The 16,732-nt window shown below is 33.5% G+C and overlaps 3 protein-coding genes across 6 annotated transcripts in view; 1 reads left to right on the top strand and 2 right to left on the bottom strand.

Annotated features, from left to right (window-relative positions):
* Positions 1 to 16,732, bottom strand: part of LOC128231333 (protein MTO1 homolog, mitochondrial-like) — a 119,896-nt gene that overhangs the window by 60,010 nt on the left and 43,154 nt on the right. The window lies entirely within an intron of this gene.
* Positions 1 to 16,732, top strand: part of LOC128231334 (histamine H2 receptor-like) — a 41,647-nt gene that overhangs the window by 22,002 nt on the left and 2,913 nt on the right. The window contains exon 1 of one of the 2 annotated variants that reach the window (XM_052944005.1): positions 15,097 to 15,223. The exons of the other annotated variant lie outside the window; for it this stretch is intronic. The gene's annotated coding sequence lies outside the window, so the exon portion shown is untranslated. Of the gene's footprint in view, positions 1 to 15,096; positions 15,224 to 16,732 lie in introns of those variants that run through there. 2 annotated transcript variants of the gene reach the window in all.
* LOC128231336 (tripartite motif-containing protein 65-like) lies at positions 12,421 to 16,579 on the bottom strand. The gene has a single exon (XM_052944006.1). It carries the CDS (start codon positions 15,429 to 15,431, stop codon positions 14,436 to 14,438), a length of 996 nt encoding a protein of 331 aa, XP_052799966.1. The 5' UTR covers positions 15,432 to 16,579; the 3' UTR covers positions 12,421 to 14,435.

Here is a 16,732-nt window from a genome sequence, read left to right as displayed (position 1 = left end):
GATGGCAGAGGGAAGGGGTGTCTAAATGTAGTCTAAAATTATGCCAACAATAACCTTGAAGACTGGTAATATGTTAACTGAGCTTTAACGAGATTGAACTTGAACAAAATCTTAAAGGGGCTGTACTCCGTATGATGAAATAGCGAAAAAAAAGAAGAAAATTGTCGAAAACAGCATGACATAAACTTTGAATCGATGTGTACAATGAATTGAAACTTACTGAAGTACCACATAGTTTACTATTAATTTATTTTTTGCAGTTTTTTTGTATTTTTCCATTAAAAAAGATCACTAGGTATGTCTACCTAGTAGAATTCATTCCTTAAGCATGATTGGCTAGTCGATGTTATCACATGATATTACCAAGTTAGGTTTATAGCTTAAATATTCCAACTGTTTAGAGTAAGCCTTCATAGCACAGTGGATACAACACTGGACTGCAATTTTGGCGACACCGGTTTGAACCCGGTTTCCGACTCGATTTTTTTTTTATTTTGGTATTTTTTTTACAATTATGATATCAAAGAGTAAAACATTTTATTAAATAATTGTCCTGAAATTCGTTACAGAAAAAAACAACTTTTTTTGGTGGCAATGGTGTACAGTCCCTTCAACGTTTCAAATAAATAAGTTAACTTGCATTACTGCAAACAAATCTACAATTTATATACTAACTAAAACTCCTGATGCCTAAACAAGAAAAATGAAAACAGACGAAGATTGCACGTATATAAAAACTGATTAAAACTTATTTTGTTTCAGTTTTAAATTATCATTGCATTAATGTACAAGCATTGTTATAAAAAGGTTGAAATTTCATACTGTTTCATAAGTGTGAAAATTTCCAAAATCTGTGATTCCTAACTGAAACTCAATACTAATTAACAAAAAACACTTTCTAAAAAGCTTTGCTTATGAAGCATATTGGGATCTGTAGAGACTTTGAACATTGTAATCAACACAGAGAAAATGTTATTAAATCTGAGCAGACCTGCTAACTTCCTCATCAAATAAATTGAATTCTGAAGCCTGCTGTAATTCATTTCTTCAAATCAAGCCGTCAACATTTTAGAAGCAAGTTATAGCCCACACAAAGGGAAGCTTATCTTCATCTGAGATATTCTGAAAGTAGTGCCATTAAAATGCATCATCGGACGTTTATGAAATACAACAATGTCAATATAGTGTCCTCCTATGTCTAGATGCAGATTTCTGCTCAGACCTTATTTTTGTAACATAAAGGATTTTGGTGACAAAGTCAATTGCCCTTAAACCTTTCCCATCAAAATGTCTTCACTATTGATTATGTTGTTATTCTCTGTGATTTGTCTCCACCATTGTTTCCCTTGTTATTTTCTGTGATTTGTCTCCACCATTGTTTCCCTTGTTATTCTCTGTGGTTTGTCTCCGCCATAGATTCCCTTATTGTTATATTCTGTGATTTGTCTCTACCATAGATTCCCTTATTGTTATTTTCTGTGATTTGTCTCCACCATAGATTCCCTTTTGTTATTTTCTGTGATTTGTCTCCACCATTGTTTCCCTTGTTATTCTCTGTGATTTGTCTCCACCATTGTTTCCCTTGTTATACTCTGTGATTTGTCTCCATCATTGTTTCCCTTGTTATTCTCTTTGATTTGTCTCCACCATTGAATCCCTTGTTATTCCCTGTGATTTGTCTCCACCATTGTTTCCCTTGTTATACTCTGTGATTTGTCTCCATCATTGTTTCCCTTGTTATTCTCTTTGATTTGTCTCCACCATTGAATCCCTTGTTATTCCCTGTGATTTGTCTCCACCATAGATTCCCTTATTGTTATATTCTGTGATTTGTCTCCATCATTGTTTTCCTTGTTATTCTCTTTGATTTTTTCTCCACCATTGAATCCCTTGTTATTCCCTGTGATTTGTCTCCACCATTGATTCCCTTGTTGTTATATTCTGTGATTTGTCTCCGCCATAGATTCCCTTATTGTTATATTCTGTGATTTGTCTCCACCATAGATTCCCTTATTGTTATATTTTGTGATTTGTCTCCGCATTAGATACCCTTATTATTATATTCTGTGAATTTGTCTCCACCATTGATTCCCTTGTTATTCTCTGTGATTTGTCTTCACCATTGATTCCCTTGTTGTTATATTCTGTGATTTGTCTCCACCATAGATTCCTTTATTGTTATATTCTGTGATTTGTCTCCACCATTGATTCGCTTATTGTTATATTCTGTGATTTGTCTCCGCCATAGATTCCTTTATTGTTATATTCTGTGATTTGTCTCCACCATTGATTCCCTTGTTGTTATATTCTGTGATTTGTCTCTACCATAGATTCCCTTATTGCTATTTTCTGTGATTTGTCTCCACCATTGTTTCCCTTGTTATTCTCTGTAATTTGTCTCCACCATTGTTTCCCTTGTTATTTTCTGTGATTTGTCTCCATCATTGTTTCCCTTGTTATTCTCTTTGATTTGTCTCCACCATTGAATCCCTTGTTATTCTCTGTGATTTGTCTCCGCCATAGATTCCCTTATTGTTATATTCTGTGATTTGTCTCCATCATTGTTTCCCTTGTTATTCTCTTTGATATGTCTCCACCATTGAATCCCTTGTTATTCCCTGTGATTTGTCTCCACCATAGATTCCCTTATTGTTATATTCTGTGATTTGTCTCCATCATTGTTTCCCTTGTTATTCTCTTTGATTTGTCTCCACCATTGAATCCCTTGTTATTCCCTGTGATTTGTCTCCGCCATAGATTCCTTTATTGTTATATTCTGTGATTTGTCTCCACCATTGATTCCCTTGTTGTTATATTCTGTGATTTGTAGATTCCCTTATTGTTTATTTTATGATTTGTCTCCGCATTAGATACCCTTATTATTATATTCTGTGAATTTGTCTCCACCATTGATTGCCTTGTTATTCTTGGTGATTTGTCTTCACCACTTGATTCCCTTGTTGTTATATTCTGTGATTTGTCTCCACATAGATTCCCTTATTGTTATATTCTGTGATTTGTCTCCACCATTGATTCACTTATTGTTATATTCTGTGATTTGTCTCCGCCATAGATTCCTTTATTGTTATATTCTGTGATTTGTCTCCACCATTGATTCCCTTGTTGTTATATTCTGTGATTTGTCTCCACCATAGATTCCCTTATTGTTATATTCTGTGATTTGTCTCCACCATTGATTCGTTTATTGTTATATTCTGTGATTTGTCTCCGCCATAGATTCCCTTATTGTTATATTTTGTGATTTGTCTCCATCATTGTTTCCCTTATTATTATATTTTGTGATTTGTCTCCGCATTAGATACCCTTATTATTATATTCTGTGAATTTGTCTCCACCATTGATTGCCTTGTTATTCTCTGTGATTTGTCTCCACCATTGTTCCCCTTGTTATTCTCTGTGATTTGTCTCCATCATTGTCTCCCTTGTTATTCTCTGTGATTGGACTCCACCATTGATTCCCTTGTTATATTCTGTGATTTGTCTCCACCATTGTTTCCCTTTCTATTCTCTGTGATTTGTCTCCACCATTGTCTCCCTTGTTATTCTCTGTAATTGGACTCCACCATTGATTCCCTTGTTATTCTCTGTGATTTGTCTCCATCATTGATTCCCTTGTTATTCTCTGTGATTTGTCTCCACCACTGATTCTCTTGTTATTCTCTGTGATTTGTCTCCACCATTGATTCCCTTGTTATTCTCTGTGATTTGTCTCCACCATTGTCTCCCTTGTTATTCTCTGTGATTTGTCTCCACCATTGTTTCCCTTGTTATTCTCTGTGATTTGTTTCCACCATTGTTTCCCTTGTTATTCTCTGTGATTTGTCTCCACCATTGACTTCCTTGTGATTCTCTGTAATTTGTCTCCACCATTGTCTCCCTTGTTATTCTCTGTGATTTGTCTCCGCCATTGTTCCCTTGTTATTCTTGTGTCTACCATTCAAGTGATTTGTCATTAAAAATATTGTCCATACAAGCAATTTTTGTCTAGGTCATTGCAAGAAAATGTTATGAAGAAAATTAGATAGTTTTTTACACTGGTCATCCATGACTGATTCATAGCAGTCTCTTATAGGTTTTGTCATTTCCGTAAATTACATTTGTGGCCAAAACATCTTCAATTTTAACAGACACAGACATAGTGTATAAAGAATATTGTCTGTCTGGAATACTAACTACTTTGATGACAAACTGGTAGTTTTGTGGAGGTGTAGGTATGCTTATTTCTTTCAGTCGAAACCCTAAGCTGCATATTGCAAGTAAATCGGTTGATGGAATATCAACTGATTTACTTTCAACATGCAACTTAGGATTTCAACTTTGCTATTCTGTGTTTTCTTGATTAGCCAGTCAACACAGCATTAATTTATCATTTTTTTCCAGAATGCAAAAAGAATAATGACTGATAGTCAAGCTACAGATCTTTTATTTCCTGGTATTTTAAGTGATTTATAAAGACAATTATTTGAGTAAATAAGACTGCCTTTTATAATTTATTGCAAATAGCACATATCACCACAGGCTCTTGGGAAAAATGAAGAGGCTGGGCTTATCAGCTGTTGTTTCTGTCATTATCTGCACAAATGAATTATGACCTGCCAATGATTTAAATCATCTGAATAATACATCAAGAGTTTAAAAACAAGAGGCCCAAAAGGGCCTATGCTCTACTGGCATGGCTTTTGTGGTCATATCAATCCAGAGCATGTATGTATGGGCAAAAGGCAACAGACATATACTTTATCTTTTGTGTTCGGGTTACCTGAAAACGTAGCACGTTCAACATCTGAGCCCAGAAAGTATTGTTAGCAGATTAGTTGCATGAACTATTTTAATATGTGCCAAGTAAAAGTCATCTGACAAAAAAAAAAAAAAATGCTTTCAAAACTGTACTCATAGTAAAAATTTCTGTAGTTTTAAAAGTTAAAAAAAGTTGGTCAAAAGGTCAAAGTCAAGGGCATCCTAGGACAACATTGATCAATTTGAACAAACATTCACAATCAATTATGCTGAGATGGATGCATGAACACACAAAATGATTTTCAAACCTTTCCAGATTTATGTTTACCAAACCTGTGAACCCTGGGTGTGGCCAGTAATGACACCAGGTGCATAACTTAAACATTCGCAACTAATTTTGTTAAGATGAATGTGCAAACTACAGAACTTGAAGCTAAAAATTGGCCTTTGGGCTTTCAACAAGAACAAGGCAGAGTAATTCACAAAATCAGCTGCAGAAGCAACTAGAAATGTGTCCATAGGACACGGATGCCCCCACTTCGATTTTTTGTCACAGAAAATAAGCCATAATGATTATTCAGGATAAATGATTAAAGCGATTTCCATGGCTATCGAACTTGATCAAGATATTATGGTCACAAACATGTGTTAAAAGTTTGGTGAGGATTGGACAAACAGTTTTCAAGAATTAGATCGGAAACAATCTTCGGGACGTATTTTTCAAGTCTTTTTTTGCAAATAAAGGGCTGTAACTCCTAAATGACAAAAGCGATTTCCATGGCTATCGAACTTGATCAAGATATTATGGTCACAATCATGTATGTAAAGTTTGGTGAGGATTGGACACATACTTTTCAAGAATTAGATTGGAAACATATATTTTTGAAGTATTTTTGGCAAAAAAGGGCCGTAACTCCTAAATGACTAAAGCGATTTCCATGACTATCGAACTTGATCAAGATATTATGGTCACAAACATGTGTTTAAAGTTTGGTGAGGATTGGACAAACAGTTTTCAAGAATTAGATCGGAAACAATCTTCGGGACGTACGTACGTACAGACAGACAGACAGACAGACGTACGTACGGACAAGGGCAACCCTATATGCCGCCACTTTGTGGGGGCATAAAAAGCAAATTGTCTCAAAATCCTAGACTTGCAAATTGTCTCCCTTAACTCTAGACTTGAATTTACATGTACATGTAAACTTGGCTAAAAATAGAATTCGCTCATGCAGACCTGGCTTAAAATAGAAAGCATTTCTTTAAAACTTTCATGGCCTATAATCTAGGCATTTATGGATGGATCTGGCTGGTTTTCGAAAGGAACCGAGCTCTAATGGATATCTATATACTGTAAAGGTTTCATCGAGATACAATCAAAATTGAAGACTGTATCGTGTTCACAAGCAATTGTGAACAGACGCACGACCGCACGAACTTTCATGGCCTATAATCTAGGCATTTATGGACGGATCTGGCTGGTTTTCGAAAGGAACCGAGCTCTAATGGATATCTATATACTGTACAAGTTTCATCGAGATACAATCAAAACTGAAGACTGTATCGTGTTCACAAGCAATTGTTTACAGACGCACGACCGCACGGACGCACGGATGCACATACTACGTACACTTTACCATCGCATAAGCTCTTCTGGCCTTTGGCCAGTAGAGCTAAAAATGGGGCAGTGTTCCACTTCTTTATAAATTTAAAATGAATTGCCAGTAATTCTGTAGCTGAATATTGTCTGTATAATATCAAGAAAAGAATCTAAAATATTTCATGTATTTTATCCAGAAAATAATATTAAACTGTTTAATTGCTGAGACTTTATTGTACTTTACTGTACACAACTATTGGTATGAATAAACAAGCCAATTCAAACCAGAAACAATTAATATAATTGGTGATTAGGAATGGAATGCAATTGATTAGAAACCTCTTTAATGGCTGGAAAGCCAAACATGTAAAAGTAAACAAAAATAGACTGATTGACATTTTTTTGTTTCAACTAAACACAGACAATTTCCAATTGTTTAGACAATTGAGGAAGATCAGACATTTCTTAAATATACACCTGCTGGTATATTCATCAAATAATTTAAACAAATCTGATATGATTGAATTTTGTGGAAACCACAGCTTAAATTTATTAGTTTAAAAGCTCTGGCTCAAATTTATTAGTTTTAAAGCCTGGCTGGTGTATATATCATCTTCCACAGAAATCTTTAATTTGTTTATTTCCCAATGAATCATAATATCATGGACCAATAAACTTATAGGTCCGTGATGATATGGAGTCGGTATCTTTATCCTTCTGTTATAAAAGATGAGTAACTCTTGCAAATGTCTCAGAAGCAAATACTGAGCAATGCAGTTATATTTTCAACTGATATTTCATATACATAATTATTTATTATAAATCCATATGCAATTCATATCGCAAAATATGTGCAATATTCCACTCTTGTGACGTCACGTCATAACATGTATCGAAGTTATGTGATGTTAAAATGACGTCATAAAACAAAAAAGTGTGTCATTAAAATGACATTTATTATGAAAACATGTGGCTTTTAAGTGATGTATATAATAAAAGTGTTATTAGTACTGCATTTTGATCTGGAATGTCATGTTCGACTCTCATTGATTTTTGCAGATTTTGATTTCAATCCAAATTCAAATCCAAATCTGTAAAAATCCACTCGAGTCAAATACAACCTTCTGGATCAGAACGCAGTACTAATAACCCTATTATACTGTTATATTTAAAAAATATTTTTATTTCTGATTTTCTGTGGATTATGAAGATTTATCAATAAATTCAAAAACATAATCCACTGTTTCAAACAGTGAAAATATCAATTTGATATTTTTCATTGTGACGAAATTTTATCTTACCCTTAGTTCCAATTTAGATATATGTATAATATAAGCGGTGAACCGGTTTGGACAAGGTCATTTCAAAATGATGATGCATTCACAAATAATTTGGCTTGCTTTTCTTTAAGAAAAAAAAAAGAATCATTTCCTGTCATATCTAATAAAAATCAGTGTAAGATTGCAAAAAAAATACCCTTGTGAACACCATATTTAGTTACAATTTCACTCCTGTGCCTTTCATGAAATATATAGTTTCGATGCTCACTTGGCGAAATAAATTGCAATCTTGCAATTGAAACAAACTATTATCCTCTATATAATAAGACTACAGAAAGACCAAATTGAAATGACAAATGATTTACATCTGACCTTATTGATCCTTAAAATGGGGGCTAAGAAGCCCATTCATCTGAAAAATATATGAGTGCATGAGCAGCCATCTTGAGACTGGCTTTCAAGACCATCATTAATATTTTCCTGACTCGTCTCTTCTTAAATATCATGAAGACAAATGATCAGTTCCGCCATCTACATCTCTTTGTATCTTATGAATATCTATAATGCAGATATGAAATGTGTTATTAATTATAGTCTGTATTATCTTTATGCACTAGCCGAAATGGAACTCTGCAAACCTACTAACCTTGCAAAGGAATTGCTTGTGTTTGTCAAGCACTTGAAGCAATTGCCAACTCTCATTAATAATGTTCCACTGCCAACAAGAGGCATAACTAAACAATTAATAAAAACGAAGTTATGGGCCTTGCTACAAATGAACCCATTGCCTCTGCCAACATGTGTACCAAGTTTCATATAGATATTTTGGAACAGTTTATGAATATTGTTATAGCCATTTATTTTTTTTGCAAAAGGACACCATCCAAGGCTATCACAAAAACAGGCAGGAGTAAATGTTTGCAGAGCTTGCTCAAAATCTTGACTTTACAATTATAAGCAGGGCTTGATACAATTCTTATGGCAGAAAGGAGCTTTTTCAAACCACACTGTAAGTCTACTTGCAATAACTTCTTTCAAATTCTAGTTTACTAAAATACTAGCAAACTTCTGGGGCCATATTTACCCATGCCTTGTGTCTGAGAAAACTGAAATTTTAAATGTTTCAAAATATTTATAACTATTTTGACAAAAGGTGTGTACCTGACTGTAGAACAGAATATTTGAAAAACATACGCTATTTTTATAATGATCTTTGCCCCTATTGTAGCATTCAAACATCAAAATTAGTTCTAGCTTTTCTGAGTCTGGGTCTCAAATTCAGACTTCAGACATAAGTGAATACCTGGCCCTGGTCAGGAAGATAACAATACATATCAAAATCACAGCAACAATGCTGCTGTGTGAGTATACTAACCTTCTTTTCATCACCAGTCAAATAGTCTTAATAAAATTCAATTCTGATTAATAGCAAGGCAGTTTTCTTAATTGCTTTGCTTTGGGAGAATACAATGTTAATACAATTTCTATAGAGGCTAAAAACATAATCTATAAAGATAAAAAAGTTATTGAATTTCAAAAGGCAAGCTAACTTCCTCATTTAATAAATTGAATTCTAAAGCCAGCTGCATTTCTCTGTAAATTATTTCTGCAAATCAAGCAACATTAAATTCTAGTCAACAATATGGAAGACAGTAATGGACCACACAATGGGAAGATTAGCCTTCAAGGCATATTATCAAAGAGATTATGACAGGATTGTCATAATGAAAGCATTGAAAGCGATAGGCGATAAGTGTGATTTTACTATCTTTTTTACAATTCTGTTCATAGGCAATAACATTTGAATCTAAATTGATTTTGAGTGGCCCCAAACTTTAACCAAAAAGGCATGACTTTAAAAGAATATGTCATGTTAATTGATGAATTTTTAATACAATTAGCTAGTTTCATAACAGTCACTGATATTAAATCTATTCTAGGATATATGAACATTGTTTTCATCTCGCAAGTGTATTGATAGTGTAAAATTAAATAAATGAAATCTGATATTGACTAAAAACAGCAGGTAAATTAAGGAAGAGTCTTTTAGTCAACAATTTAATTTTCTGCGTAATTATCTTAATTATCTATTTCCCTTGGTTCCTTACCAAGATTTATTTAAGATTCTTTGACTTGCTTTCAAATTTACATTAATATTGCAATCTTAAAAACATATTTAAATAGAACAGAACAGAACAGAACAGAAATTTATTTCAGTTCACACATTCAACATAATTACATAAATGAAATAGATCAAAATGATCTTTGATCATTGGCAAGAAATAATACATGTTCATATATTATGCATGGCGATTGGCGAAAATAAAGAGTTCATTTAATAAAAACTTTTTTAAAAATGGCGCATTATTTTTTTAACATGTCATGTCAAAAAGTAGACCTGATGATACCTAATTTTGATTTGCCGTAATAAAGTGTGTAGGCCATTGGCCTACAACCTTAAATTGCATCTTCTACCCAAATAGGAACATATTGTCCCCTAATGTCCAGACACAGATTTTTGCTCAGACCCAGAGTGTTTTAGCAACATCCAGGATTTTCGGGAGGAAGTCAGCCATCCTTATAAATCATAATGGCAATGACTGCAGCCATTGATTAACTTCTTATTCTCTTGTCTACCTATTGAAAGGCCTGTCAATGATAATATTTGTCCATTAATTTGTCTATGCAAGTGTTTTTTGTCTAGGTTATTTGCAAGGAAATATGTTATGGAAATTAGAAAAGTTTTTACATTGGTCTTCCTTGACCGATTCATACGTGTTTTGTCATTTCTGCAAATTACATCTATGGCCAAAATACCCTCAGACTGCGAAAATGCTATTGTAAGATGTAAGATTTATTTGTAAAGGACATATTAAATACAATTGTACTTAAAGAGCAAGGTTCAACAGAAGATTAACAATGTTCAGCTATTTTTTTCTCTGCTTTTAAGATGTCCGAAAATGGACTACTTCATCTACAGCAGAATAAGACTGCATTGCCACCTAAATATCAGGCTGACATTATTATTTTCTTCCATTCAATTTAGACTGCCAGAAATGACCAAAACTTAAATGTATGCTGGATTGGATAAAAGCCACATCCATTCCGTTAGTGTTTATATCAATCAATTCATTTGCCATCTTGACAGCCATAACTGCTCGTTTGCAGTTCTCCAAGGCTGAGAGAAAAGTAAATGAAGTGCATCCATTGTGCTAAAGATGTCCGTTAACTCCTTTATATCTGGGCAGAGATAGAATGCTGTCTGGGACAAGGATAAATGACTGGATAATCAGTGGAAGATAACGCTTACGGGGGGGGGGGGGGGGGGGGGGGGGGGGGGCGGGGGGGGGGGGAAGCTTGCATATAATTTTTGCAAAAGTAGTCAACTCTTCACCATGTCATCTTTAATAAAATTTGTTTCTAACAGCGTTCACTTGGTATCATCATTATCATCAACATCATCATTATCATCATCGCCCATCATTATCATCATCATCATCATCATCATAATCCATCGTCATTGTCGTCATCATCATCATCATCATCATCATCATCATCATCATCATCATCATCATCATCATCATCATCATCATCGTCACCACCAGCAAAAGCACCATCACATTCACCACCACCACCAGCACAATCATAATCAGTTACACGCTCGCTTATCGTATTATCATATCAATTACTGCTGTCTGTAAAAAATAACAGCATGCATCCCTTTACTATTAAAACAGTAAACAAACCAATTATTTTCAGCTATTTTGAATATTTATTATATTTACCATGGGGAATCTGCCAGATCATCTCAGACATAAATATGTTAAGTTTCAACTAATTGCTAGTTAATTGCTAATAGTTGTAATGCTGTAGAAAATGTGTAAACCAGCTAAAACTGTAATTAAATGAAGTACTTTTGGTTTGGGATGAAACGTGGTCATTATCTCTGACAACTGGGAGTATAATGAAGTATCATTTTTATTGTTATAAATGATAAACCATCCAAATGTTCTTCTAAAAGTGTGGCTAATGGTAAAGTCTGCTAGTCTAGTGTTTCATTCATGAAAAATAACAATTAATGAAGAGCTTACATTATTCTGAGGCACTTTGCCAAGTTTGAGCAAAAAAATAATTCTGCCAGTTCGATGATCCTTTAATTCTCTTTCATTTCAGAATCGAGCTAGCTTTTCCTGCTCTGATAGTATACAAGTTCTCTGTTATTAGTCCCAGGGTAATTAATATGCAATAAAACAATCAAAGATGAAAAGTTTTGGAAAATTTTCTATCCTGGTACTTTTTATAATGAATATTTTATTTCTTAAATGTGCTAGCATTTCCTGCCCAGAAATCATGAGAAGCGCTGTAATTAGTCCCATGTGATTATCAAATGCAAATAAATCAAAGTTGTTAAATTTTGAACAATTCTGAAGAAGATATATTCTTTCCATTTTGTTTTTTTCTTTATTTGATATTTTATTTCTTGATTAGATATTTATGACACAATCTTGGAAGAGCCACCATGAGTGCAACCTGATTATTTCTTCTGAGAAAAGAGGATAAAAAAACAACATTCGGTGATTAATTCTGCAATTATCAAATAATTAGACTGCTTCCTAGATATTCTGTCAAAGGGTTATCATGTTGAGATTTTATTCAAGTTACTGCTGCAACAAATGGGGGGTACATTCTTTTATTCAGGTGTAATTGTTTATATCGCTGGCAAAAAATATCAAATGGGAGTCAGATAACACAAGATCTATTTTCTCATTTAGGCTTTTATTTATTTTCTTGAACAAAGCTGTTGCTTATTTCTTGAGTATTTTCTCAACTTCATAAACAGTGCTATAATTACTATTGAGTTTGAATACATATCAAATCTATTCCTTTCCTTCAAAGAGAAGTGGCTGCATCAGCTGCCCCTTGTTAATATCCACTTATTTAACTTAAGTTGGCAACCTCGGTACTTTCGTTTCTTATGTTACACTTCATAAACAACTGGGGGAAAATTGACTGACGAAATGTTGTTTATATGAATATGCATGCGACAGGGGAGACAACTCTTCTTATAATGAAATACTCTTCAATAAATCTGTACTGTCAGTTGTCTCCACATGCAAGTGGTCTAAGTGGCTAGATTAAAATTTGTATAGATCAATAAGACCAAGATCAATTTGAGCTTTTAACAGAATATATTTTCTATGGAAAAACATAAGTATAAGTGTATGTGCATATTTGAGAGTCAGATTTCTGGAGAGAGGTTTCATTGAGAAACCAATGAAACTGCCTCATAAATAATTCATGATTACGAGGGTTTTTTTAAAGATGCACTCTTATTCCTACGTAAGATTTTCCACATTTAAAACTTTTGTTTTAATATTCCAAAAAGGATGAAAAAAAAAAATATGTGCATAAAAGACGGTATTTCTACGTTATGAGACTATAGTAGATCACAGTAAATCTTTTTCCATTCACCAATCATTTAATATTTTTATGTTTTCAGCTATTAAATACAAGTTTTCAATCTTGTTTTCAGTAATTCATATCCTCCCTAAATGCATTACTTAGTAAGTAGTTAAAGGTTTATCACTCAACATTTATGTTTGTTATACATGTTATACATGTGTATATATTAGGGATGGCATCGAGTAGTTAAATTAATACTGGAGTACTCGGACGATCGTTCGATCGAGTACTCGGGTACTCGGAAAAATTGAATATGTGTTCGCAGACAAGATTGTGTATACATGTACTGTATCGTTGTATATTGTGCGTTGGTCGTATTATTGGTCATTTTCACCTTTAAAGTAAACTTTCATTACATATTTTAACAAAAAATGATATGAAAAGAAAACAAATGTTGTTTCAGGTTTTTAATTTGTCTTTTTCGTTTCATTTTATACAAGTATGCACTGCAGAAATGAACAACATTCAGAATTACAATGAACGAAAATTAATAGCATACATAAAAATAGTGAACGAAATTCAATACGAAGTTCAGTTGTTTACTCTACAATTATTATTTTTAAAAATGATAGTTTTTCGTACTTTATAATTGTTGTTTTCCTCATTAATAGTCATAATTCTTGATTTAAAATATCAACCAATCAATTGTGATAATCATTGCAAAAATAGTTAAAATACACCCATTAAGAAATCAATTTTCGTATGGTCGATACTCTTTCGCTCGTTAGCCTCCATTGTTTGGTGAAAGGTCTCTAATTGGTATACAATAAATTGTGTAGTTGAAAGTACCGCTATCAAAACTTCGCTAATTGACATCAGTGCTAATTTGAAATAGAGGTCCGTTGTTGACAGTTTGCAACTATCACAACAACTGTCAACTAATTGATTGAGGTCAATTGTGTACACAGCGGGGATTAGAGGGACCGTAAATTGTCCTCTTGGCAACTAACCAGATCTGAGATTTTGTCTGTAAATCGTGTTTTTGGTGATTTTTATAAATGTTTTTTTTTTCGAGTACTCGAGTAGTGATTTGGTACTCGAGTACTCGGACGTTCGATCGAGTACTCGAGTACTCGGGTACTCGTTGCCATTCCTAGTATATATGTATTGATTTTGAATAAGAGTGTCACTTTAACAAAATTGCATATGGTATAGGAGAAAAAGGGATATCTTTGAAGGAAAGGGAATATTTTATTGAAAAACAAAACAGCATACAATTTGGTAACAGTGTAAACTGCAGAAGGAAGGACAACCATGACAATGAATAATAACTTTTTGATCAATTATTGTGAATTTTTTTATATAAATTCCTTAGAAATGTTCTGCAAATATTAATATACAGGCCTATCATAAACAAGGAAGTGTCCCACAGAACTAGTAAGCTGTTTCTTGGCAATGCCCATTTTAATACTGTCAAGAACAAACTCAACAGTTACAGTTTTAATCTTTGTTTGAGCTGTTTGCAGGTCTTCAAAATCTTCCTTACTGAAATGGTCAACAATTGTCAGCGCTCGGAGTTTTTGCACAGCTTCAAAATTTGACTGATCACTCAATTTTTCTTCATACTCCTTAAATTTCTCATCCAAGTCTTCAACAACTTCAATTTCATCATACTTGTTGTTCAGAATATCAGTTATTTCTTCCTTAATTGCTTTCTCATTATTCTCAATATGGTTCATAATGCTGGCTCGAAATTCCTCCAATTGTTTGAAAACTGACTCCTTGTCCTTTTCAAGTTTTCGTACATTATTCCTCAACTGGTTTAGCATTGTATGTGTATGTCCAACAGCCTTTTTGAGCTCTGCAAGTAGCTTTTTACATACTCCGCTAAATCTTGTATTATCATCGGTAAATTCCAGAATCGGAGTAACTTTTTTACAATTTTTGTGTTCCTCCAAAATACAGCTACTGCAGCACAGTTTCATGTCTGCTTCACAGAAATATTCGTACAATTTATCAGCATGCACATCACAATATTCTTCATCAGTTGGCAAATTGTCGAGAATTTTTTCTATTGTGATGTTCCTTGGTAGAAGTCTTTCCCATTTCTCTGGTGGGGAATTTATCAGCGTTTGTGTGGTTAATACTGGGACTTTACACTGCGGACATGAAACTTGAGGTATGTGATTTTGTTCAGCGGTTCTGATGTGTTCTTTGATGCAGTTAAAACAAAACGTATGCTGGCAACTTAGCATTCTTGGATCCTTGTACCGTTCAAGACAAAGCGAACACAGAATAAGGTTTTCTATTTGCAAGTGTTTTCTTGTGGAATCCAGTTTTTGTTCTTCTACATCCTTCGACGATCCACAGGAATTTCCAGCTCCCATTTCCAGAATTACGTTTTATTTTGTCAATTTGACAAAAAAACGTCTTGAAAGTAATGGTATGCAGTAAACAAATATATTTTGAATGCAAATTCTCCTCAGGAAAATTCTTTCTTCCTACGCTTGTCACATTTCTCAAGTAATGTCAAATAACTGCCTCGTTCTTTTACATCAGTATTAATTTTCTTTTCTATTGAGTGTAGAAAATCTCCTCAATATTTTTGTGCCTTCTAGTTAACAAACTGATCTACTCCCAAGGGGCAACGAACCAATTTACTCCCAAGGGGCAACAAACAAATTTATTCCTGAGGGGCATATATATGAAATACACTGGTCCATACAATTACAATTATCAGAAGACTGTTTTTTTTTTTAAATACTTTTTTCTTTCTAAACAAATTCAAATCCTCCACAGATTTACTTCAAATCCTCCACAGATTTACTTCAAATCCTCCACAGATTTACTATTTGGAGTTGTATATGACACATTCTGGTCGACACATTTACGGTTAAATTACCCAATATGTTTTCTTTCTAAACAAACTTCAAATCCTCGACGGATTTACTTCCGAGGGGAGTATATGACACACACTGATCAATACATTTACATTGGTCATATCGCATGTAGCAGAATCGGCACACTTTCTTTGTCAACTGTAGTGGATGGGGAGCCCTCTCCGCATTAACTGCCGGAATTGAAACTTTCTCCACCTTAGTTCCAGTAACACAAGCTGAACCCATTGTAACGTCTCAAATATTCCAATGTCTTTCTTTTTGTTTAACCATATATTTAATATTTTTGGTAGATCCGAAGATATTCAGTCACACAAGCTGAACCCATTGTTATATCTCAAATATTCCAATGTCTTTCTTTTTGTTTTACCATATATTTAGGTTTCTTGAAACATCTGATGATATTTAAATATCCTTCACTCTATAATGTAATATAAAATAAGAATACCAAATCTGTTTTATTAATCCATGTCATAAATCCTTTTAACTGAATGTTTGATCAAAAGTGATAAATTATTATGCAATTTTTTATAACAATAACAGCATTAACAATTAACAATATATAACAATTCTCTATCTTCCTTTAATCTTAGCTTAGTTTGAATCTAAGTCGTAATATTTGTTTGGCATTTAAAAATTCGAACTTGTCACAAAATTAAACATTTTGAAATCAAACACTTCTAACCAACCATAACAATAAGACATGAATAGTGAAAACAAAAGATTGATCAAATAACAGATAACATGGTAAAACTTAAGCACTCTTTTTCTCAAACACGCTTCATTATCAC

The sequence above is a fragment of the Mya arenaria genome, chromosome 4 (assembly GCF_026914265.1).
Source record: "Mya arenaria isolate MELC-2E11 chromosome 4, ASM2691426v1".
In the NCBI taxonomy this organism is placed as follows: domain Eukaryota; kingdom Metazoa; phylum Mollusca; class Bivalvia; order Myida; family Myidae; genus Mya; species Mya arenaria.
Note: the sequence above shows the minus strand (reverse complement) of the source record. Positions and strands in the feature narration are given on the sequence as shown.